At 40.5% G+C, this 25,910-nt stretch overlaps 2 protein-coding genes across 6 annotated transcripts in view; one reads left to right on the forward strand and one right to left on the reverse strand.

Annotated features, from left to right (window-relative positions):
• miga1 (mitoguardin 1) overlaps nucleotides 1–18,275 on the reverse strand; it is a 51,390-nt gene extending 33,115 nt beyond the window's left edge. The window contains exons 1-7 of the mRNA XM_062023273.1: nucleotides 18,145–18,275; nucleotides 12,240–12,399; nucleotides 7,933–8,107; nucleotides 7,034–7,149; nucleotides 6,832–6,952; nucleotides 6,624–6,760; nucleotides 292–425 (exon numbers count right to left, since the gene is read on the reverse strand). Coding sequence (XP_061879257.1) covers nucleotides 292–425; nucleotides 6,624–6,760; nucleotides 6,832–6,952; nucleotides 7,034–7,149; nucleotides 7,933–8,107; nucleotides 12,240–12,344 — 788 coding nt within the window. The 5' untranslated portion in view covers nucleotides 12,345–12,399; nucleotides 18,145–18,275. The remainder of the gene's footprint in view (nucleotides 1–291; nucleotides 426–6,623; nucleotides 6,761–6,831; nucleotides 6,953–7,033; nucleotides 7,150–7,932; nucleotides 8,108–12,239; nucleotides 12,400–18,144) is intronic.
• A 2,312-nt stretch (nucleotides 18,276–20,587) lies between these two features.
• The window catches only part of usp33 (ubiquitin specific peptidase 33), a 45,960-nt gene continuing 40,637 nt past the window's right edge, over nucleotides 20,588–25,910 (forward strand). For all 5 annotated transcript variants that reach the window (XM_062023275.1, XM_062023274.1, XM_062023276.1 and 2 more), the window contains exons 1-2: nucleotides 20,588–20,748; nucleotides 23,887–23,987. In XM_062023275.1, coding sequence (XP_061879259.1) covers nucleotides 23,904–23,987 — 84 coding nt within the window. In that variant the 5' untranslated portion in view covers nucleotides 20,588–20,748; nucleotides 23,887–23,903. The remainder of the gene's footprint in view (nucleotides 20,749–23,886; nucleotides 23,988–25,910) is intronic.

Raw genomic sequence — 25,910 nt, forward strand, 5'->3', positions numbered from 1 at the left:
TCGCTGAGGAGAGCGATACGTACTTTTATTTTGGTCTCTTCCATGTGAGTGCAGAACATGTTGCTGCGCTTTTTAAAAAAAATGTAAACAATCTAGGAGACTAAATACTCACTAAGTATTACTAAAATGGCCCTGTGTGTTAAGAAGCAGACTTACAATGCCATTTCCTGTCCAGAGTTGTATTGACCAGCTGCATTTATAGACAGTCCCCTTAGAGAATGTCTTTATTCGTGAGGTCACAAATTATACCATCGCAGAAAGGCGGTGATGATTACGGGACATGGCGGTTACTGACCCTGGCTCCGGGCGTCGGATGAAGGCTCAGACATGCCCAACACGCCCTCAAACTCCCCCTGGAGGCGGTAAGCCCTCTGCAGCAGAAACTTCAGTCTGTAGATGAACTCTGCGCTGATGACATCCTGACCCTGGCCAACAGGAAAGAGAATGTACACAGGAAGTTGTTAGGTGAGCAGCAGTGGTGTGTTCAGACTTTTTTTTCCAGGGGTGGCACCCATAAAACTGTCAGTATACCCCAGAAGCAGCTGTAGCTACTATAGTTGTTTACCACAGTTACCACCACCAAGTACGGAGTGAATCTTGTAAGAATATTGCTGACATTAAGTTATTACAAAATGTCAGACAACTTGCAACATTTGGCGCAAAATACAAATACTACAATGTACTGCAAAGTGAACTGGACTGTGTATCCAGTATTGTTGACAGTAATGGGTGTGTCTTAATAACAGTAAAACAAAATACATCATTCTGGGCCATAAACATACATAAAAAAAATGTACAGCCTTTGCCACTTACTTAAAAAGGCATTTTTTTGTAGCATGTGCATGAAACTAAGCTGCAAGGGTTAACCGTAAATTATCAATTGAATTGGTCTAGTCATAGAAACAAGATTGTCTCTAAAATGGACAGGACAGTTTCTGTTATTAGAATATGTGTCTATTTTATGACTGATTTTTCAATCACACAACTTTCCCAGTCATTGTGTCTCATCTCGATAATTGCTTCGACGTGATTTGGTCATGCGCTTCAAAAACACCAACTTATGCAAAATAAGGTGGCACGATTAGCATACTTTGGACAAGTAGTGACAGTATGCACCACAATCTATCATGTTTATATGTTGATAAGCACTGACTAAAAAAACCTGCTGGTATAGTGGGTGTGTGTGTGTGTGTGACAATCATTGGTACTTTAACTTTATAGGCATATTCTTTGTTATGGAGTGTCTTTTCTATATATGTATTATTGAAATTGTATTCAGATGTTATTGTCTTGACCCCAGGAAGATTAGTGGCTACTGTGTAGCAACTAATGGGGATGCATTTCAAACAAACAGTATGTCAAATTTCCTCTTTAATAAAGTACAATTGTAACAAACATTTTATTTAAATTTAAACAGATTAGGTCCCCATTCAAATCAACTCTTTACATATCTGGCAGCAGAATTATTTTAAAATATCACAAAGTGTGCCTTTAAGAGTATTTGCACAACAAATAAATGATCTGGGGCCGTACTTATCAAGCCTCTTAGAGTGCCATTTTACACTTAAGTCCTGAGAATTTGCGAAATTTAGTCCTACTCTCAAACTTAAGAATAAAAGCTTTTTATCAACGTTCTTAAGTCTAAGAATCACTCCTACTCTCCACAATATTTAAGAGACCTTCAGAGGTGTCTTAAGTGGTTAGGAGTTGCCAGCAGGGGATGGCACTGAGGCGAGAGAGACGTGCGCCAACGTTCAGGGAACGGAACAATGTTTTTTTTTTTTTTTGATGACGAGCAGCTGATCAAACGGTATCGTTTAGACAGAGCGGATATTATTTTTGTCACAGATTTAATACTTTTCGATTCCTTGTTGATTTCTGCATGTGTCTGCAGTGGGCTAGTATATATAGAGCCACCCACACCAGTTTCAAATTAGTTGCCTAATTAATGAATTGGAAAGAAAATGTTATGAGAGTAGCGTATGTGTGTGGCCGTGAGGTGAGTGACGTCAGTGAGTGTGTGGGCGAGAGAAGAGAGGGAGCGGTAGCGTGAGTGCCGGCGGGGACTAGTTTGTTTTGTATTATTTTGTAGTTTATTGTCAAAATATACACTCCCATTGTCCACTTAAATATTTCCAAGATATTTCTTTATTCTTAGACAACGGATTCCCTTCCGTGATTGGTCATTTCTATGGACACAGAAATGACGTCACCTAAAATTCCGTTTACGGCACATAGTAATGTCGTAATTCAGCTCTGAGTGTGACACTTAAGATTCAGTCCTACACTTCGCTGAAAGTGTGAGTAAGACGCTTGATAACTAACTTTTAAGTGCAGCTTTCAGCGAAGAATTTATTTACTCTTAAGTCAACTCTTAGCAGACTTCTTAGGAGTAATTCTAAGAAGCTTGATAAGTACGGCCCCTGGACTGAGTAGAACTAGAATCACGGTGGAATAACAAGATGGTGGAACTGAAATAACGTTCCAAACCGATGAATGCGCCTGTTCTTGTGTTGGCACGCAAACACTTTAAACGCGCTTGTGTAAAAAAAATACCGTATTTTTCGGAGTATAAGTTGTACCGGCCGAAATTGCATAATAAAGAACGAAAAACATATAAGTCGCACTGGAGTATAAGTCGCATTTTTGGGGGAAATGTATTTGATAAAAGCCAACACCAAGAATAAACATTTGAAAGGCAATTTAAAATAAATAAAGAATAGTGAACAACAGGCTGAATAAGTGTACGTTATATGAGGCATAAATAACCAACTGGTATGTTAACGTAACATATTATGGTAAGAGTCATTCAAATAACTATAACATATAGAACATGCTATACGTTTACCAAACAATCTGTCACTCCTAATCGCTAAATCCCATGAAATCTTATACGTCTAGTCTCTTACGTGAATGACATCAATAATATTATTTGATATTTTACGCTAATGTGTTAATAATTTCACACATAAGTCGCACCCCTATGAAAAAAACTGCCACATATAGTCCGAAAAATACGGTATATTGTAACTAAAATGACTTAGGATTAGTAAAGGACCACGGACGTCTGGACCTCACTGCTCATCATCGGTTAGCATCAATCGAAAAGAATGCCCGCCACCCGGATATGTGCGTGCAGATAAAGATTGCCCACCAATACCTGTATGTGCGCCGGAAAAGATCGTCCGCCACCTGGATATGTGTGCGCCGAATCCGCCTTTTAAAGATTGCCGGGCAATATGTGCGCTCTACACAGGAAGACGGCGTCGTCTAAACAAGTTACGTGATGCGTACACACCAGGCTTTTGATTGCCTGCCACTACAATATGAAATACAATCGAGAAACATTGTATACTAAAAGTATGTGAATGGTTCTTACCTTGTTTACTTCCCTGACCTCCAAAAAGATTTGTAATCCATCAGATACATCTAATCATCTTTTTATATCGATGTCCTTCAAGCAACTAAAATGCAACAAACATGTCCAAGTGTGCAGAGTGTTTTGCATATATTAACCTTTAGGTCTACTAAATGCATTAAATGGGTGTATTTTTGAGTTGTGTGATACGATTAGACATTTTTCATAATATCCACATAGTTCAGTCGGCAAATTGTGTGATTTTGTATCCATCCATTTTCTACCGCTTATCCCTTTCGTGGTCGCGAGGGGTGCTGGAGCTTATCTCAGGCGGAAGGCGGGGTACACCCTGGACAAGTCGCCACCTCATCGCAGGGCCAACACAGATAGACAGACAACATTCACACACTAGGGCCAATTTAGTGTTGCCAATCCAGGGCCGGCCCGTGGCATAGGCCGTATAGGCTAATGCTAAGGGCGCCGTCCATCAGGGGGCGCCACGACAGTGCCACAAATGTTGGAGGAAAAAAAAAAGTTGGTACTATTATTTCTAAATACAAAAAATAATCCCACGTTAATTAAAATGCAAAGTAAAGACTATTTAATAGAAATATTATTTGTTACAACATTACGCCCCCCCCCCCCCCCCCCCCCCCCACCCCCTCCCCCCGCACAGTGCGCCCACTCCCTTCCCATATCATGACTCTTTTTGGACGTCACCACCAAAAAATCAACACAAGATGTCAAAACGGCCAAAACTGTCAGGTGCCCAGGGAAGAAAAAAGAGAAAAGAAGAGGAGAAACGAGAAAAAGACAGAGAGCAGGTAGGTAACGTTAGCCTACATGAAATTATTTGTCTGTTACAGAATGTGATAGTAACCTGGCTTTTTAGCATTAAGCTAATGTTACATGATTCGGCAATTGCTATTCAATAAATAGCTAGTTCTGTTTTAACGTCGGGTTAATATTGTGGAGGGGGCTAAATTGTTATGGAAAATAATAATGTAACGTTAGGTAATTACAGTACTCCCACCTTACATTCCTCAGGGACATTTGTATTAGATCTTTTAAGCAGGTGTTTTTTGTTTACATTGTTATTGCCTTCTGGTTAGCTAATGTTTGCCCTGCAGGTAATAGTCACTTTTCCACCCCTTTATATATTAGGTATAGTTGTAAGCCTAGTTGTTAAAGTGCAAATCATTAATGTTAATTAAGCAATATCACATGAGAGGGAATGCCGTTTTTTTAATTTGAGCACTGCTGTGATTCGGTTAAAGATAATCATAATATAACATTCTCATATAATATGTTAATTTGCTTTCTTTAAGTAAAAAAAAGGTCAAAGACAAAGCTATTCGGTTTCTTGTGAGTATATACACTTCACTGCCGATGTGGGGGGGCGCCACCTAAAATCTTGCCTAGGGCGCCAGATTGGTTAGGGCCAGGCCTGTGCCAATCAACCTATCCCCAGGTGCATGTCTATAGAGGTGGGAGGAAGCTGGAGTACCCGGAGGGAACCCACGCAGTCACAGGGAGAACATGCAAACTCCACACAGAAAGATCCCGAGCGCAGGATCGAACCCAGGACCTGCGTATTGTGAGGCAGACACACTAACCCCTCTGCCACCGTCCAAATTAGTACATATATACGGAATCTGTGTAGTATGTTCTCTTGTGCGGCATGTGGTCAGTTCCAACTCCTGCGAATTATGCCTACCGGATGGTGTTCATATCTATTAAAATGAGGTTCCAATGTAGATTTAGAAAATCATCGCACCACCCGTAATAATCAAATTTTAGGCGTACCACTGGATGGAGCCAGAGTGGTACACGTACCACAGTTTAAATAAACCCTGCTTCAAATTGCTCCCATCCTGAGTGGGGTGGCACGTGACACGCCACTGGTGAGCGGGAGTTACATTATTTTACACTTAATGTTAAAATGTTCTACTATGGCCACAGTTTGACCCTGGAGCAGATCATTTCTATTATTTCTGTTTTTGTACTTGAAGAAGTTATACTTTAACGTTATCTTCACTAAACTGTAGGGGTGTAACGGTACACAAAAATTTCGGTTCGGTACGTACCTCGGTTTAGAGGTCATGGTTTGGTTCATTTTCGGTACGGTAAGAAAACAACAAAATATTAATTTTTGGGTTATTTATTTACCAAATTTGTAAACAATGGCTTTATCCTTTTAACATTGGGAACACTATAATAATTCTGCCCACGTTAATCAACATTAAACTGCCTCAAGTTGTTGCTCAGATTAAATAAAATGACAAAACTTTTCTTCTACATATAAAAAGTGCAACATTAAACAGTTTCAAGTCAACTCATCACGCTTAATTTATTACAGCATTTGGGAAGCCTGTAGTTAATTTTTATTATGTAAATGTTATATTTTTATCAACATGTGATAGCAGGGACCCTGCCATTCAAAACTAGGCTGCTCCATTACTAATGATTAATGTAATTATAGCTGAAAAAATAGTACAATAGCAATAGGAGAGACTATTCATCCCTGAACACCATGGAGTTCATGTAGGCTTTATGATGCACTTACATTATTATATCAACTATCAGAGACAGAAACTCTTCATTTAACATGTCCTTTTTTGCTGCTTCAACACAGCTCAATCAACACAGAAAAAGGTAAAGTGAAATAACAGACAGACAGGGCTTTGCTGCCCGTAACACACACACACACCGCAAAATGAGCTTACATTACGCTAAAAGCTAATTAGCCTTAACCTCAAGCCAGGATTGCGAGCGAGCTGAGCTGCGGTTTGTTTTTTAGAAGGTCAACGGGCTCATAGTGATGTTACTAGTAGTTGACTGGGAGGTGTTTATTATCATTTGGGGAGAGTCCGCAGCCTGATGCTTCCCTGCTTAACACCTATCTGCTAACCCCACCGCAGAAGCACTGACTACATGCGCTCTGAATACGCACTGCTGATTGGCTGTTACCGCTCTGTGTGTAACCAATCAGATGGTTGTGTGTGTGGGACAATGCTGGGTGCTGTGTAGAGTACTGACAGAGGCAGAAGAAGCGGAGCAGCTTGTTAAGACTTTAGCTTAGGCGGCTACTTAATATGTTCGTGTGGAAACTCGTTTGGTACACCTCCGAACCGAACCGAAACCCCTGTTCCGAAACCGAACCGAAACTCCTGTACCGAAACGGTTCAATACAAATACACGTACCGTTACACCCCTACTAAACTGTATACCATATTAATTACTGACAAGATGCAGAAGCACATACTTCCACGTTCTGCTCGGCGATGGCGTCTTCTGCTCCCGTCTTGACGGACACTCGGCTCAGGTCGTCGTCCCCCTGCTTGCTCCTGAACGTCAAGGCCTCCTCCCAGCGCCGCAGAGCTTCCTCGAATAAGTCCATACCTGCCAGAACACACACTACAAGTCTTAGCACACATCAAAATAAGAGTCATAGTTAATCCACAAGTCTTTACCCATGAGGTAGAGGTTTTCGGGTGTGGTGACCACGCTGCAAAGGTCGGCGCTGCCCAGTCGGTCCCAGCAGCTGGGCTCCATGGCACAGGTTCCGCTGCTGGACGAGTCTATGCTTTGCAACTGTGGAGAAAAAAAAACACCAGTTCCACAACTTTGGTTTTTGCTCATTCCTGCTCACGAGTCTGTGTCGCGGTTTCTTACAGACGCGAGGCTGTGAACAGAACCAGAACGTTCCCTGTGGGCCTGAGCAGAGAGGACCGCTGCGGAGAAGCCAGACTTGGACTTGAGGGAGAGCGTGATCTGCTGACTGGTGTTATCTGGATAGACGCAGGTGGGCCAGTGTGAAGACAGGAAGCAACGTTTTAATTAAATGTTTATATAACGTAAATCAAATATTCATGGGTTAAGGAAATATTTTATAATGTGTTGAAGCTACGATGAAATAAATACAGTTTTGATTTCCCTATATGCAGACAGAGATGCTCAATTTACTGTATAAATATTTTTTGGCATTCTTGTAATTATGTTTGAGAATTTTATGCGGTCTTATATTTTTAAACATTCTAATAATTTTTTAAAAATATATATATGTATATTTTTTCTCTTTTCAAATAATATAATTATTATTTTTTGTAATTTCTAAACTTACAAAAAAAATATTGTAACTATTTTGAGAAATGTTTTCATTTAAGTATTTTGATAAACATTTTTTTAAAAGTTTGAAAAATTAAGTAATGTATTACAGTATTTTAATTTAAAAATGCAAGCAACATTTAAAAAAATACAGACATTAATTAAAATTTAGAATATTTTATTTCATTTTTTTAAGTTACATTTTTTAAAAGTATTTTAATAAAACATTTTTACAAATATGTATCATACTTCTAAATATTTCATTTAAAAAAGTAAAGAAATTACTAAATTTATATGAAGTTCCTAACTTTTTTAGATTTCATCAAGGTACTGAATTGCCTTTGAGTATGAAAAGTAAAAAATGTATTTGTAGCCTGCCGCTTTATTTTGGTACATTAGTCCACCATCACGTAATCCGATTACATCACATGGAGTACGCCACTGATGTCTGAGGGTTCGTGCCTCACCATCCTCCATTGTGGCGGCGGCAGCTGAAGCGAAGAGCTGGATGGCGGCCTGCTCCCATGGCGGCGATGCAGTCTTCTTTCGACCCCGCCTCCTCTGAAAGTGGCGGGCCAGGAAGAGTAGCGAGACGGCGCCGAAGGCAGCTGCCGCAACCACCTTCTTGGTGCCTGGGCTTACCTGGCGGACGGAAGTGATGCACAATCGTCATTTGCGGACAGCTTGCGTGCAGTGAGCCTGTCTATAGTCAGAAGCATGAGGGAGATTATCCAGCAGACAAGTGAAGATTACATAAACGCTGTGATGACTGTCAAAGACACGCCATGGTTTTACCACCTGTTTACAACAACTCCAAACTACTCTGATTTCAAGTTTGATTTTTCTCCGCGCTGCATTTACAGAAGTAGTATGACACAGCACCTGGACATGCTAACTGGGATAGGTCCATGTTCATTTCTGCCAAACAAGATAATATAGATTGCATTTGTCTTGCGTTTACATCTTCATATTCCACATTTAGTATATGTCCATAACAAAGAATAAGATGGCACTCTCTCTAAAAAACCTAATAGAACACAGTGGAACCCACTTATGTAAGCCAGTGTTTTTAAACCATTGTGCCGCGGCACACTAGTGTGCCGTGAGATACAGTCTGGTGTGCCGTGGGAGATTATTTAATTTCACCTATTTGGGGTAAAAAGATTTTTTGCAAACAAGTAATTATAGTCTGCAAATTATGTGTTGTTGTTGTTGAGTGTCGGTGCAGTCTAGAGCTCGGCAGAGTAACCGTGTTATATGCTTCCATAAAAGTAGGTGGCAGCCGGTAGCTACCGTAATTGCTTTGTAGATGTCAGGAACATGGTTTGTCGTGATCACAATATGCAGACGACAGCATGCAGGTGAAAAGGAATCTAATGCTTAAACCAAAAATAAACAAACGGTGGTTGTCCCTAAGAAAAGGCATTGAAGCTTAGAGGCCTACTGAAATTATTTTTTTAAATTTAAAACGGGAATAGCAGATCCATTCTATGTGTCATACTTGATCATTTCGCGATATTGCCATATTTTTGCTGAAAGGATTTAGTAGAGAAAATCGACGATAAAGTTCGCAACTTTTGCTCGCTGATAAAAAAAAGCCGTGCCCCTACCGGAAGTAGCGTGACGTCACAAGCGGTAGTGCTGCTCACAATTCCCCGTTGTTTACAATGGAGCGAGAGATATTTGGAGCGAGAAAGCGACGACTACCCCATTAATTTGAGCGAGGATGAAAGATTCGTGGATGCGGAACGTTAGAGTGACGGACTAGAATGCAGTTCAAGAGATATCTTTTTTCGCTCTGACCGTAACTTAGGTACAAGCTGGCTCATTGGATTCCACACTCTCTCCTTTTTCTATTGTGGATCACGGATTTGTATTTTAAACCACCTCGGATACTATATCCTCTTGAAAATGAGAGTCGAGAACGCGAAATGGACATTCACAGTGACTTTTATCTCCACGACAATACATCGACGAAGCTCTTTAGCATGAGCTAACATGATAGCAGATAGAAACTAAATACCTGACTGGAAGGATAGACAGAAGTTCAACAATACTACTATCAGAAGACACCGAACCAAACACTGGACATGTAAATACACGGTTAATGTGTATTCGACGCCTGTCGAAGCCTAGCAATGCTGTTGCTAATGACGCTAACTTAGCAACGGGAGCTCGTCAGAGCTATGATAAAAACATTAGCGCTCCACCTACGCCAGCCAGCCCTCCTCTGCTCATCAACACCCGTGCTCACCTGCGTTCCAGCGATCGACGATGCGGTCGGCGGCCCGGAGACGTAGGAAGTCAAGGTAAGGTCGCCGGCGCTAGCGTCTGCTATCCAACAAAGTCCTCCTTGTTGTGTTGCTACAGCCAGCCGCTAATACACCGATCCCACCTACAACGTTCTTCTTTGCAGCCTCCATTATTCATTAAACAAATTGCAAAAGATTCACCAACACAGATGTCCAGAATACTGTGGAATTATGAAATGAAAACAGAGCTTTGTGTATAGGATTTTTCGGGCTCCGAATACTTCCCTTGTCCTTGTGACGTCACACGCATACGTCAGCATAATAAAACGTTTTCAAGCGGAAGTGTGGCGGGAAATTTAAAATTGCACTTCATAAGTTAACCCGGCCGTATTGGCATGTGTTGCAATGTTAAGATTTCATCATTGATATATAAACTATCAGACTGCGTGGTCGCTAGTAGTGGCTTTCAGTAGGCCTTTAAGGAAGGCTATGCAGAACAAAACTAAAACCAAACTGTCTACATAGTAAACAAAAACAGAATGCTGGACGACAGCAAAGACGGCGTCCACAATGTACATCCGAACATGACATGACAATCAACAATGTCCCCACAAAGAAGGATAAAAACAACTGAAATATTCTTGATTGCTAAAACAAAGTAGATGCGGGAAATATCGCTCAAAGGAAGACATGAAACTGCTACAGGAAAATACCACAAAAAGGGAAAAAGTCACCAAAATAGGAGCACAAGACAAGAACTAAAACACTACACACAGGAAAACAGCAAAAAACTAAAAATAAGTCACGGCGTGATGTGACAGGTGGTGACAGTACACCTACTTTGAGACAAGAGCTATATTGATGCATGCTTGGTTATGGATTAAAGTCATATCCAACAATTGCGACAACGACTTTTTACTGTCAATATTGGCTGTTGAGTTTCATTTCTTAATGTTTTCTGCTGGTGGTGTGCCTCTGGATTTTTTCAATGAAAATAATGTGCCTCGGCTGAAAAAAGGTTGAAAAACACTGATGTAAGCAACCCATCTATGTGAACGGACTCAACAAATCCAGTTTAAATCAACATCGATATACAATTTGGGTAACGATCCTTCCCACCACTAGTTGGCATAGTGAACGTCACAGTGAACCCTGTAAAATCAGACGAAAAAAATGCGGTTTTACTTGCTAGCATTAGCTTACAGCTAGAGATGGACATTAATTAGTTTTACAATTGTGGGGAGTAAGAAAGTGAGTGAGAAGGAGAGTGCTGAAAAGATGAATAATATTATTTGAATTAAAATAAATAAATCATCAAAAACACGACCGAGCATGTAGCTAGCTAACTTGGTGAAGCAGTTGGAGCGTAGCACCGCTCGTCTGCACTATACTGAAGCCGAATGAGTTGATAACATCTTGTTAAAATAATAATATCTAAACAGCGGACATTTATTCATGAAAATATGGAGAAGCTAATGATGGTGTGTTTGACAGAGAATCAGCGAGGAGATATCGTAGACGTCCACTCTCCAAGTAAATGCTGTACGTTATTACTTTACTTCATAAAACTATAGCAGTTGTTTAAAGGACTTTCTATTGTATTGATTTTCATACAATATTCCTTATTTTAAATATAATTTTAAAGACGTACGTTTTACATTACATGTTAAAATTGTGGTGTTTTGGGGGAGGCAAGCACCAATTATTATACTGATTTTAATTCATTTCAACAGCGAAGGCAAGTTTTCTAAAGTACGAACTGCGTCGCAGAACCAATACTCGTATCCCAAAGTACCACTTTTTTTTTTACATAAAATCTGAGAGCCAATAAGGTATATATAGACGATATAAATGATAATATATTTGTCCAACAATAGAGCTTTTAATACTTTATATTGTGATAATGCATGTTGAGGACACATTCTAGCTGTGTTCCGCAAATCTGACAACAAATAGAGAAGGAACGCGTCCTCGACGCAATGTAACATTCTCTGCAAACTAAGTTCTTACAAGAATCATTATCATATTCCCACATCTGCGGTCCCTTCCAGGGTTTCACATTGTTCCCATTGGGTTGAGTTTTTTCTTGTCCTGATGCGGGATCTGAGCCGAGGATGTTGTTGTGGTTTGTGCAGCCCTTTGAGACATTTGTAATCAAGGGCTATATTTGCAAACTTTAATTGATTGATGGAATAGTTTTGATCAAATAATGCAACCGGAAGTGATATAATATGTTTATTCAAATATCTGCAGCTAAATTAGAAACCTTTGTAACCTGTCTTGAAATGGTCTGATTATCATTTACATACCAAAGAGTGATGTATATTGTGGGAATATATATTGCAAAAACGATTTTTTTGTACATTTTTAGCATTCAAAAAATATACATATATGTGTCAACAATTATGCAACTTATATGATGATGTCACATTGACCAGGCCCGTAGCCACACCCCTACCGCTACATGCATATTGGCAAGCTGGGGGAAAACCTGAACAGAAACCTTCCGCGGCGTTACGCACCTGCAGCTGTGCCAGAGAACCACACACGGACAGCGGCAGGTGGATCACGCGCAGGGCGGCGGCCTTGGCCGACAGCTGGGAATAGGCGAGGCTCTCGTGTGTCATTGCGCCGCTCTATCCATGACTCCGCTCTACCCCACAGGCTCTCGCTCGGCTGGAGCTGTGCAGGACATACAATGCAGCACAAAAGAGAAAAATGGTCATTAAGGAATATTGCTTGGTTTTTACGGACATCACGTCCGGCTCACGTCCCCCCCCCCATTAAATATGCATAGTGGTCAAGCTAGCTCTGTTCTCAATGGGTATTAGGCGCCATTTAGCCTTTCTCAAAGAAAAACAGCCCTTTGCTTGTGTTGTTTTGGCTGTACGAATCGTTTTAATTGTGAAAAGGATAAACGTTTCTTCAGAGTTCCTCGAGAGGTAATCAAAAAGGGCGGAAGAGTGCAAAATTTTACGAGATGAGGAGATAGCATGCAGCTCAAACTCTAGTCCAAGGGACCGGAGTCAAAGAATGCATGAGTTTGCAGTGATCACTTCATTAAAGGTTTGTTTGATATACTTTTAACGTTTATTATTTCTCATTAAAGTATTATCTTGATATTTTTTGTATTTCTTTCAAAAGCACCAACTTCGCCAGTCTAAATAAAAGAAAGCAAATGTGAGCAAAACCTAAAAGAGTTAAGCTTTCACCAAAGACAACAATCATGAATGAAGCTTTCAGCACACACACACAATGTTGACATGTATAGTTATATTTTGATGAAAACGGGGAAATACACGCTACTAGTAAACGGCGCGTGCAACACCAACAAATATCAGAAGACGCGAAGTTAAATCATAAAATGTAAGCTTACCCGAGCATAAACGATACATATTAATCCGGGAGAGTCTTGATACCAATTTCCTTGACTCAGCCACACAAAGAAGTTGTAGACTTCCATGCTTTTCAAAGTTTCCTTCTGTCTAGTCATGTAGAAATGCGTCTGGAGCACAATAGTTTGATATGTCTGAGAACACGATCGGCGTATAATCCTTGATATCACTCGACAAATCTTTTTTTGATAAAGTATAGGGATCTATTCCATTGCATAGTTTGATTTTTGCAGGAAGATTCAAGTCTCTTTTGTACTCAGTTTGCGTACTGCTTGCTGTAAAACAGCCATCTTAGCCATTGGCATTTGTATTTATTTTTTCATTAATATTAAGGAATTGCTGTGTTTGTATCACTACCCACTCTTTAACAAGTGGGGTCAAAAATGACCCCAAGCAGTTCCATAGATTCTTCTATGAACCTGTAATTCTTAGCAACTCTGACTGTCCCACTTACACATCTGGGGCCGTACTTATCAAGCTTCTTAGAGTGCCATTTTACACTTAAGTCCTGAGAATTTGCGAAATTTAGTCCTACTCTCAAACTTAAGAATAAAAGCTTTTTATCAACGTTCTTAAGTCTAAGAATCACTCCTACTCTCCACGATATTTAAGAGACCTTCAGAGGTGTCTTAAGTGGTTAGGAGTTGCCAGCAGGGGATGGCACTGAGGCGAGAGAGACGTGCGCCAACGTTCAGGGAACGGAACAATGTTTTGGTTTTTTTTTATGACGAGCAGCTGATCAAACGGTATCGTTTAGACAGAGCGGATATTATTTTTGTCACAGATTTAATACTTTTCGATTCCTTGTTGATTTCTGCATGTGTCTGCAGTGGGCTAGTATATATAGAGCCACCCACACCAGTTTCAAATGAGTTGCCTAATTAATGAATTGGAAAGAAAATGTTATGACAGTAGCGTATGTGTGTGGCCGTGAGGTGAGTGACGTCAGTGAGTGTGTGGGCGAGAGAAGAGAGGGAGCGGTAGCGTGAGTGCCGGCGGGGACTAGTTTGTTTTGTATTATTTTGTAGTTTATTGTCAAAATATACACTCCCATTGTCCACTTAAATATTTCCAAGATATTTCTTTATTCTTAGACAAGGGATTCCCTTCCGTGATTGGTCATTTCTATGGACACAGAAATGACGTCACCTAAAATTCCGTTTACGGCACATAGTAATGTCGTAATTCAGCTCTGAGTGTGACACTTAAGATTCAGTCCTACACTTCGCTGAAAGTGTGAGTAAGACGCTTGATAACTAACTTTTAAGTGCAGCTTTCAGCGAAGAATTTATTTACTCTTAAGTCAACTCTAAGCAGACTTCTTAGGAGTCATTCTAAGAAGCTTGATAAGTACGGCCCCTGATGTGATCAGACACAAAAAAAAGTTGGTAAAACTGTATGATGTTTGTGAAATGCGACTTTCGAGGTTCTACTAAAGCATTTTAGGCCTGTATAGAGATCCAAACTCCAAAGGCTATCATAAGGTTCAACAATATTAATCACTGGTGTTCTGCACACTGTATCAATCCCAGTGGGTTCAATTCAAACGTACGGCCCGAGGACCGGATCAGGCCCGCGGACAGGTTTTATCCAGCCCGTGGGATGAGTTTGCTAAGTATAAAAATGTACCTGAAATGTTTGAATGAAAGAAACAGCTGTTCTAAATGTGTCCACTGGATGTCGCAATAGCAATTCTTTGTATCTTTGTAGATGATGCTACATATGTACAAAATAAACCACGTGATGTTATAGTACATCAGTCGAGGAAAATGATCAAACTACATAAATAACATACTGTAATTTATCTTGATAGATTGAAAATCAACACCAATGAGTTGACTGATGAACACTATCACATAATTAATTCAAACAATATGAATAAAGATAGAATACTATTAACCGCAACATGTAAATGTAAAAAAACAAAAACCCAACAACATTAGGATTTGTACATTTTCAGAATGTGCTTGTTCTATTTTTAAACAACGATCTGAAGTTGTCTCTATTTTTAAGTTATCGTGCCGTGATTTTACCAGTCCGGCCCACTTGGGGGTAGATTTTTCTCCATGTAGCCCCCGATCTAAAATGAGTTTGACACCCCTAGTGTAAAGGAATACTCAGTAAGGCAGAGCCGGGCAAATATTTTGACTCGGGGGCCACATTGAGAGAAAAAATGTGCCTAGGGGGGCCAATGTGTATATAAATGATATACACACATTTAGCTGTAAAAACCTGCTGTACAGTATGTGTGTTTGGGTCCCTTTTTTTCAAGAACACTAATACCAAAAGTCACAATGTCCGATAGAATTTTAAAAAGTTATGACAGACCTGAGACCACCACAAAAAAACGGAATGGATTTTTACAGTTTTTTTACTGAATGAGACACCCAAAATGTACATTAAAATAAAGAAAGTGGGATTTACAATATTAACTACGAACAATAAAACACTGAATATTAACAACATATGAACATCGCTCCTCGATAGACATCTTTTACAATCAAGCAAAACACAACAAAAATGTAACAAACAGCAAAATATGAATGCAAAGTGTAATAAACACCTAAGATATGATATATTATCACTTTTATGCAGAAATTTGTTGTAAAAATCTGCCTCCACATCTGTTTCTGACACACGCCTTTCGGGCTGGCTGCTCTGAAAACAAACCCTGCCCCTTCTGCTTAGTTCCTCTGTGAGCTGCTGTGACGTAGATTACCGTAATAACTCGTACAACACTCAAAAGCGCAGATTTCAAGCATTATAATACAAACCCCATTTCCATATGAGTTGGGAAATTGTTAGATGTAAATATAAACGGAATACAATGATTTGCAAATCATTTTCAACCCATATTCAATTGAATATGCTACAAAGACAACATATTTGATGTTCAAACTGATAAACTTTTTTTTTTTTGTAAATAATCATTAACTTTAGAATTTGATGCCAGCAACACGTGACAAAGAAGTTGGGAAAGGTGGCAATAAATACTGATAAAGTTGAGGAATGCTCATCAAACACTTATTTGGAACATCCCACAGGTGTGCAGGCTGATTGGGAACAGGTGGGTGCCATGATTGGGTATAAAAGTAGATTCCATGAAATGCTCAGTCATTCACAAACAAGGATGGGGCGAGGGTCACCACTTTGTCAACAAATGCGTGAGCAAATTGTTGAACAGTTTAAGAAAAACATTTCTCAAGCAGCTATTGCAAGGAATTTAGGGATTTCACCATCTACGCTCCGTAATATCATCAAAGGGTTCAGAGAATCTGGAGAAATCACTGCAGGTAAGCAGCTAAGCCCGTGACCTTCCATCCCTCAGGCTGTACTGCATCAACAAGCGACATCAGTGTGTAAAGGATATCACCACATGGGCTCAGGAACACTTCAGAAACCCACTGTCAGTAACTACAGCTGGTCGCTACATCTGTAAGTGCAAGTTAAAACTCTCCTATGCAAGGCGAAAACAGTTTATCAACAACACCCAGAAACGCCGTCGGCTTCGCTGGGCCTGAGCTCATCTAAGATGGACTGATACAAAGTGGAAAAGTGTTCTGTGGTCTGACGAGTCCACATTTCAAATTGTTTTTGGAAACTGTGGACGTCGTGTCCTCCGGACCAAAGAGGAAAAGAGCCATCCGGATTGTTATAGGCGCAAAGTTGAAAAGCCAGCATGTGTGATGGTATGGGGGTGTATTAGTGCCCAAGACATGGGTAACTTACACATCTGTGAAGGCGCCATTAATGCTGAAAGTTACATACAGGTTTTGGAGCAACATATGTTGCCATCCAAGCAACGTTACCATGGACGCCCCTGCTTATTTCAGCAAGACAATGCCAATCCACGTGTTACATCAACGTGGCTTCATAGTAAAAGAGTGCGGGTACTAGACTGGCCTGCCTGTAGTCCAGACCTGTCTCCCATTGAAAATGTGTGAAGCCTAAAATAGCAGAAGGGAGACCCCCGGACTGTTGAACAACTTAAGCTGTACATCAAGCAAGAATGGGAAAGAATTCCACCTGAGAAGCTTCAAAAATGTGTCTCCTCAGTTCCCAAACCTTTACTGAGTGTTGTTAAAAGGAAAGGCCATGTAACACAGTGGTGAACATGCCCTTTCCCAACTACTTTGGCACGTGTTGCAGCCATGAAATTCTAAGTTCATTATTATTTGCAAAAAAAAAATAAAGTTTATGAGTTTGAACATCAAATATGTTGTCTTTGTAGTGCATTCAATTGAATATGGCTTGAAAAGGATTTGCAAATCATTGTATTCCGTTTATATTTACACCTAACACAATTTCCCAACTCATATGGAAACGGGGTTTGTACTTTCCACAGTTCAAGACTTACGATAATTTAAAAATAGCACTGCACATCACAATGGCGGCCACAGTTTTGATGTTAAAGGTCTAAAAAAAGTATGTAGAACGTCCGGTGGGCCGGATTGAAAATCTTAATGGGCCGCATGTGGCCCGCGGGCCGTATTTATCCCAGGTCTGCAGTAAGGGATAAGGAGAAAGGAGTCAGATTAAGCTCTGCTTATTATGCTCTTATTTAGAATGTCCAAAAAGATTTTCAAAATAAAGGTGCTCCACTTCAAGCAAATAGGAAAGACCTAATTATCTACCAGCCAATATCCAATTAAATTTGTTCCACATGCTCATTTCAGTTTTTCCTAATGGAAGACTAGCTCAGACTATAACTATGATTAATCCTTGTTTACACGTGTGGAATTGTTTATTTACAAATAGAAAACAAACTGGTGTGCTTGTATAATATGCAAAAAAAAACGGTAATAATTACATTAGCAACACGCGTGTATTATATCAGACGTTATTTTTGAAGAAGTAAGGCTTAAAAAAGTAAGAAGACATCAAGACAATTAGCTCCGAAATGACATGTAGTGAGTCTGCGCGACTAACAGTTAGCAATGCTAACAGTAGCTAACACACTCATAACATTGACACACGTAATTACCCCGTTCGCTCATAACAAAACAGCAAGTGTAAATATAAATAATTGCACCTTAAATACGATTACCGGTTCATGTGAAGGCTCGTCCACGACAAAAGCCGCCAACGGTGCACCGGGAGGACCGCCTGACCTCAGTCGGAGCCGACGTGAAGGACTCGCTGATTAGCCAGCTAGCTCTACTTTTCAAAATAAAAGCACGTCACCAATGATATGGAGTTAACGCGCTCCTAGTGTACGTACTCAGGTATTGCAACTCTAAGTGAAGGTCATGCTTTCGCAGCCAGTGGTTACATAACAGAGTCTATGCATGCGAAGTCAGTCAAATAAAATGTGCATGAAAGAAAAATGAAAAATGTTATTTGCTGAAAAAAACCCGTTGTGTTTCATGTGTGCTATTGTGTGTTACGTCAAACTTTAATCCCATTTCTGGATGTAAAATAAATAAATAGTAGTTAAGGCTCTTCTTCTTCTTCTCTGTGTTTTTCAATTGTTATTTATATTTATTTTTTTATTTGGTTTTACCCTTTAAAATAGTTTTTAATCATATTTATTTTTATATTGTTTTTATATTTATTTATTTTGTTTTTATTCAGTCATTGGTTGAGCTAAGAATAGTATTTGAATCTTGTTTTTAATATTTTTGTGCAGCACTTTGGAAACATTTTTGTTGGTTTTTTTTGGTTTTTTTTTTTCCATTTATTTATTTATTTCAGGCAATGACATAAAAAAGTACAAAGTTGACAACACATAATAATATAAATTAATATAGTGCAAAAGGTAATGTGTAGTATGTAATTCATGATTGTCCAGTTTTGCCTGACAGGGAGTGGGAAGAAGATAATTTATTTAATCCTACCCCCAGTTCTCCATTCAGTGATTATTCACATGAGTTTCACTGTTACTTTGTTCAAGGATTATAATACAGATGTTGTATCATAGTGGCATTACCACAGGTAACAATAATTATTACACTGTAACAATAATTTGTATCAACAATGTAGGAAGAATGAATATACCAACAATGGTAATAGACAACATAGCAATAATGGTAAGGAAACATTGAGCACATGTTAACACTTTGAGACAGAGTATAGCAGCAGGTCAAATTAAAGACCCTCATCTCTATATTTGAACCAGACCCCATGTTTGTATAATAGTTTAAATCGATTAATAGTTTGGCATTGCTTGTGACGTAAGTCCAGTTTGTTCCATAGTTTTACTCCGCATACAGACACACAAAAACGTTTACGAGTGGTTTGAGCTCTCGGCAATAAGAAATATCCAAAAAAAATGTGCTATATAAATAAAGTGGATTGGATTGGATTCTTGTATTATCATGAATTGATTAACGTGGACCCCGACTTAAACAAGTTGAAAAACTTTTTGGGGTGTTACCATTTAGTGGTCAATTGTACGGAATATGTACTGTACTGTGCAATCTACCAATAAAAGTTTCAATCAATCAATCAATCAAAACCCGATTAGCAGAGTGATAATTGAGTGCCCAAGCAACACCCCAAAAATGTAATCCAAAAATGTTCTAAATGGGAAAAATGCCCAACAAATTGTGAATAAAATTATTTAAATATAAATAAAAAAAACTCAGACCACTCTACATCCTTTTGACTGTCACAATTGTTGGATATGACTTTAAACCATAACCAACCATGCATCACTAGAGCTCTTGTCTCAAAGTAGGTGTACTGTCACGACCTGTCACATCACTCCGTGACTTATTTTGAGTTTTTTGCTGTTTTCCTGTGTGTAGTGTTTTAGTTCTCGTCTTGCGCTCCTATTTTGGTGGCTTTTTCTCTTTTTTTGGTATTTTCCTGTAGCAGTTTCATGTCTTCCTTGACCGCTATACCCCACACCTGCTTTGTTTTAGCAATCAAGAATATTTCAGTTGTTTTTATCCTTCTTTGTGGGACATTGTTGATTGTCATGTCTCCACAGTAAGTCTTTGCTCCACAGTAAGTCTTTGCTTTCGTCCAGCATTCCTGTTTTTGTTGGCTTTGAAGCCAGTTCAGTTTTAGTTTCGTTCTGCATAGCCTTCCCTAAGCTTCAATGCCTTCTCTTATGGACACTCACCTTTTGTTTATTTTTGGTTTAAGCATTAGACACCTTTTTACCTGCACACTGCCTCCCGCTGTTTCCGACATCTACAAAAGCAATTAGCTACCGGCCGCCACCTACTGATATGGAAGAGTATAACGTGGTAAGTCTGCCGATCTCCAGACAGCACAGACACAAACATTATTTGCGGATTATAATTACTGGTTTGCAAAAAATATTTTTAACCCAAAAAGGTGAAATTAGATAATCTCCCACGGCACACCATACTGTATCTCACGGCCCACTAGTGTGCCGCGGCACAGTGGTTGAAAAACACTGTACTATATAAAGTTAACGCCAACGATGCCTCTCCAAGAGAGAGATTGTCTATCTTGTGCCAAAAAGTTGTTCTTTGGGCTGAACGTGCTGGGAGGGCTTTTAACCTGAAAGGGGCGGGGCCAGCTGTAACGTTAGCAACCACGCAGAACGGCGAAGAGCGGCTGACGTTTCTTCACAGCAAGTGAATCCAACAACCCGAATCTTTTTAAACATTTGAGTGGATCTTATCTCATTTTCGAGGATTGTCGATATTTTAACGTGAAGGTAAGAGACGACGAGTCGCCACCGGGTGGGGTTAGCCACCAGGCTGCTCGAGGCTAACGTTAGCTCAATGCTAACAGGCGACCGTCTCACTTCCTTATACCTGCGTGGAAGTGACTTTTCAACCTTTTATTTATTTTTATTTCCCGCCAGGGAAATAACAAAACAAAACAATACAGGTTGATACTAAAATATCGATGCTAATGCTAGCAGAGAGCGGCTTCCGACACCCAGACAGCCCGTGGTGCTGTCAAAGCATTGGCTGCTTTTGACAGCTTGGCCCCGCAAGCACATTAAAGGTCCACAACCCAGTCAATAATCTTACATTCGACACATTTGGCCAACATATTTAATTCCTGCGTGTTCCATAATTTGACAGAAGTTATGCCTCCAGGTGACGTTACATTTTAAGCCCCGCGGCTAATGCTCTCTTCCTATGTGGGTGATCTCGTTGGTTATCAATTTCTACTACGTGATTGTGCTTATCATACATTATTATAATATATTTTAAATAAACCGTCAGAATCTGACTCGATTAATTTATTCAAATATTTGATGCGAGTTACATCGTTTTTGGTGTGCACTCCTGGTTTAGGTCGGAGCCCCGCCCTAGTTGAGCTTCTTTCTTAAAAAATTCAGGCCACTAATGCCTGATCAAAAATAATAATAATAATAATACAGTTAATTAAATAAGAAATGAAAATAATAACATCAACATCTACAGGCATCTAATGGCTAAAAAAAAATACATACTCTATAATTTCACCAATCTCTGCCTTTTAAAAAATCTAAGAATGTGGGAGAGGCCGCTTTAATATGTCCATCCATCCATGCATTTTCTACCGCTTGTCCCTTTTTGGGGTCGCGGGGGGTGCTGGAGCCTATCTCAGCTGCATTCGGGCGGAAGGCGGGGTACACCCTGGACAAGTCGCTACCTCATCACAGGGCCAACACAGATAGACAGACAACATTCACACTCACATTCACACACCGGGGCCAATTTAGTGTTGCCAATCAACCTATCCCCAGGTGCATGTGTTTGGAGGTGGGAGGGGCCTATCCCCAGGTGCATGTCTTTGGAGGTGGGAGGGGCCTATCCCCAGGTGCATGTCTTTGGAGGTGGGAGGAAGCTGGAGTACCCGGAGGGAACCCACGCAGTCACGGGGAGAACATGCAAACTCCACACAGAAAGATCCCGAGCCCGAGATTGAACTCAGGACTACTCAGGACCTTCGTATTGTGAGGCAGACGCACTAACCCCTGAATGTTGTCTATCTGGGTTGGCCCTGCGATGAGGTGGCGACTTTTCCAGGGTGTACACCGCCTTCCGCCGGAATGCAGCTGAGATAGGCTCCGGCACCCCCCGCGACGGTAAAAAATGGATAATAATAATACAGTTAATTAAATAAGAAATGAAAATAATAACACCAACATCTACAGGCATCTAATGGCTAAAAAAAAGACATACTCTATAATTTCACCGATCTCTGCATTTTGAAAAATCTAAGAATGTAGGAGAGGCCGCTTTAATATGTATTTCTCTAATTTGGTTAAAAATGCCTAGTGTGTGAATGTTGTCTATCTGTGTTGGCCCTGCGATGAGGTGGCGACTTGTCCAGGGTGTACCCTGCCTTCTGCCCGAATGCAGCTGGGATAGGCTCCGGCACCCCCGCTACCCCGAGAGGGACAAGCGGTAGAAAATGGATGGATGGATGGATGCTTAAGAGTTTTTACGATTAAAGAAAACCCGTTGTGCTGTTATTATTTAGCTAGAGTATGTCTGTCTATCTGTGTTGGCCCTGCGATGAGGTGGCGACTTGTCCAGGGTGTACCCCGCCTTCCGCCCGAATGCAGCTGAGATAGGCTCCAGCACCCCCCGCGACCCCAAAAAAGGACAAGCGGTAGAAAATGGATGGATGGATGGATGGATAAATCATAATTTCAATCTTTTTTCTTTTACGTTGGGCCTTTTTCTCTATTTTTCCCAAATTAGTAGTTTTGTTAAATTTGTTTCCTACATTTAGTCGCAAATTGATTTTTCCCTGCACTTTGGACACCCTTGCATTACGTTCACCTCACCAAGTAAAAAGTATTTCATATCCCATGTTTTTTTAGGACATTAGAATTACCTGTGGGTAAGATAAAATAGGTTTACACTAATACGAAAGGGTAAAAAGCCCACACTGGAAAAAAGACACCCATCCATCCATCCATCCATTTTCCTCCGCTTATCCGAGGTCGGGTCGCGGGTGCAGCAGCCTAAGCAGAGAAGCCCAGACTTCCCTCTCCCCAGCCACTTCGTCCAGTTCCTCCCGGGGGATCCCGAGGCTTTCCCAGGCCAGCCGGGAGACATAGTCTTCCCAACGTGTCTTCCTACCGGTCGATGCCCCCCGAACGCCTCCCTAGGGAGGCGTTCGGGGGGCATCCTGACCAGATGCCCGAACCACCTCATCTGGCTCCTCTCGATGGAAAAAAGACACACTAACAAAATAGTCATAGATTTAGAAATATGAAAATACAGTCACAATATTACATGGATAAACTCATAACGCTAAGAGAACAATTCAAAATTCTACCAGAATTAATTAAAAAAAAAAAAAAAAAAATCCTCAAGTTTAGAGGGGGAAAGTCACATCCATCCATTTTCTACCACTTGCACCTCTTAGGGTTGCGGGGGGAGGCTGGAGCCTATCCCAGCTGCACTCGGGCGGAAGGCGGGGTACACCCTGGACAAGTTGCCATGTCATCGCAGGGCCAACACAGATAGACAGACAGCATTCACACTCACATTCACACAGAATTTAAAGTGGCAATAGCACAATTATATTTGTATTTTTACCAAAATGAGATTGTCATTTAATGAGAATAACAATTATGATATTACAATACATTTATGAGAATTAAGTCTAGAAAGGCAAACCAGCGTTCGGTTGAGACGCTGCTGCATGTTGACAGCTGTGGCGTGACATACCGGCCTGATAACAAGAGCGATTGTTGAGTGGCGCAGGCGCATGATTCAGCTTTATCCTGCTGTCATCAAGACGGAGATGCCGCGACAGGACCCTTAGTAAAGGAAAATTCATGTGTTCTTCATATCGAGAAAGGCATCATCAGCTGATGCATTCTGAATCTTTTTCTTAGCTCCCGTGGGCTGAGCGATGCCATTGGCCACCAGCTGCGACTGCCCCCACCTGGACTGTGTGGGGGAGATTACCAAGGAAGAACTGATCCAGAAGTCCCATGTGAGTCAGCGTGTTGTCTTGCATTACGTCTGCAGAAAGACATGTCTTTCTTGGAAATGTAATACTGTGAACCTAAACAAGGGGTTTTAGTTTGCTACAGTGTACTTTTTCATGCGTTTCTGTTGAGAAACCTTTCTATGGTTTACCATGAATTGATTAACGTGGACCCCGACTTAAACAAGTTGAAAAACTTATTCGGGTGTTACCATTTAGTGGTCAATTGTAAGGAATATGTACTGTACTGTGCAATCTACTAATACAAGTTTAATTCAATCAATCAATATGGTACTAGAAAAACTGAACCTTTTTCACTGAGGTCCCAACTTTATGGCACCAGTGGAACTTGACCAGTGGTTCTCAACTTTTTTTAAGGCCTTGCCCTATGCCTGGGCCGATAATAAATTTTGCCTGGTAATATATTGTTCAACAAATTATTGCCTATAAACAATATTATTGTCAGAGACCAAATTAAGCACTAAAGTAATCATATCTAATAATAATAATTGTCATACAAGTATTCCTCTCAAATGCAATAAACCTTGATTTCTCTTTTTTACCGTTGTAATTGGAAGGTCAGTAACTTTTAATCATCCTAAATAAGTAAACAAATAATACAAATAAAAGTGACTGTCAATTAGAGATGTCCGATAATATCGGGCTGCCGATATTATCGGCCGATAAATGCTTTAAAATGTAATATCGGAAATTATCGGTATCGGTTTCAAAAAGTAAAATTTATGACTTTTTAAAACCTCGCTGTACGTAGTGGTACACGGACGTAGGGAGAAGTACAGAGCACCAATAAACCTTAAAGGCACTGCCTTTGCGTGCCGGCCCAATCACATAATACCTACGGCTTTTCACACACACACACAGGCGAATGCATACTTGGTCAACAGCCATACAGGTCACACTGAGGGTGACCGTATAAACAACTTTAACACTGTTACAAATATGCGCCACACTGTGAACCCACACCAAACAGGAATGACAAACACATTTCGGGAGAACATCCGCACCGTAACACAACATAAAAACAACAGAACAAATACCCAGAACCCCTTGCAGCACTAACTCTTCCAGGACGCTACAATATACACCCCCCGTTACCCCCTCCCCTCTTCACCTCAACCTCAACCTCCTCATGCTCTCTCAGGGAGAGCATGTCCCAAATTCCAAGCTGCTGTTTTGAGGCATGTTAAAAAAAATAACGCACTTTGTGACTTCAATAATAAATATGGCAGTGCCATGTTGGCATTGTTTTCCATAACTTGAGTTGATTTATTTTGGAAAACCTTGTTACATTGTTTAATGCATCCAGCGGGGCATCACAACAAAATGAGGCATAATAATGTGTTAATTCCACGACTGTATATATCAGTATCGGTTGATATCGGAATCGGTAATTAAGAATTGGACAATATCGGAATATCGGATATCGGCAAAAAAGCCATTATCGGACATCTCTAGTCTCAATCTATGTTAGCAAAAATTGCACTTCAAAAAACATTCAGGTGTTTGTGTGTTAGCCAGCTGTGTCACCTCCGCCCGATGAGACAAAAGATTGTGAATGACTGACAAGAAGGTGGTCTCTTCTTTGATTGAATTCTGCTATTAAATAAACACACTCAGATGCTGAGAGCGATGCACAGAGTGAACCCTCTTGCACCCTGTTTGGAAGCAAAAGACGAAAAAACCCCACGGATGGACATGTCAGGGCATTCAATCAGTCGCAACTGGACTGTTTGGGGACGGCGTGACTCGGTTGGGAGAGCGGCCGTGCCAGCAACCTGAGGGTTCCTGGTTCGATCCCCGGCTTCCATCATCCTAGTCACGTCCGTTGTGTCCTTGGGCAAGACAGTTCATCCTTGCTCCTGATGGGTCGTGGTTAGGGCCTTACATGGCAGCTCCTGCCATCAGCAT

Source organism: Entelurus aequoreus, linkage group LG16 (genome assembly GCF_033978785.1).
Source record: "Entelurus aequoreus isolate RoL-2023_Sb linkage group LG16, RoL_Eaeq_v1.1, whole genome shotgun sequence".
In the NCBI taxonomy this organism is placed as follows: Eukaryota; Metazoa; Chordata; class Actinopteri; order Syngnathiformes; family Syngnathidae; genus Entelurus; species Entelurus aequoreus.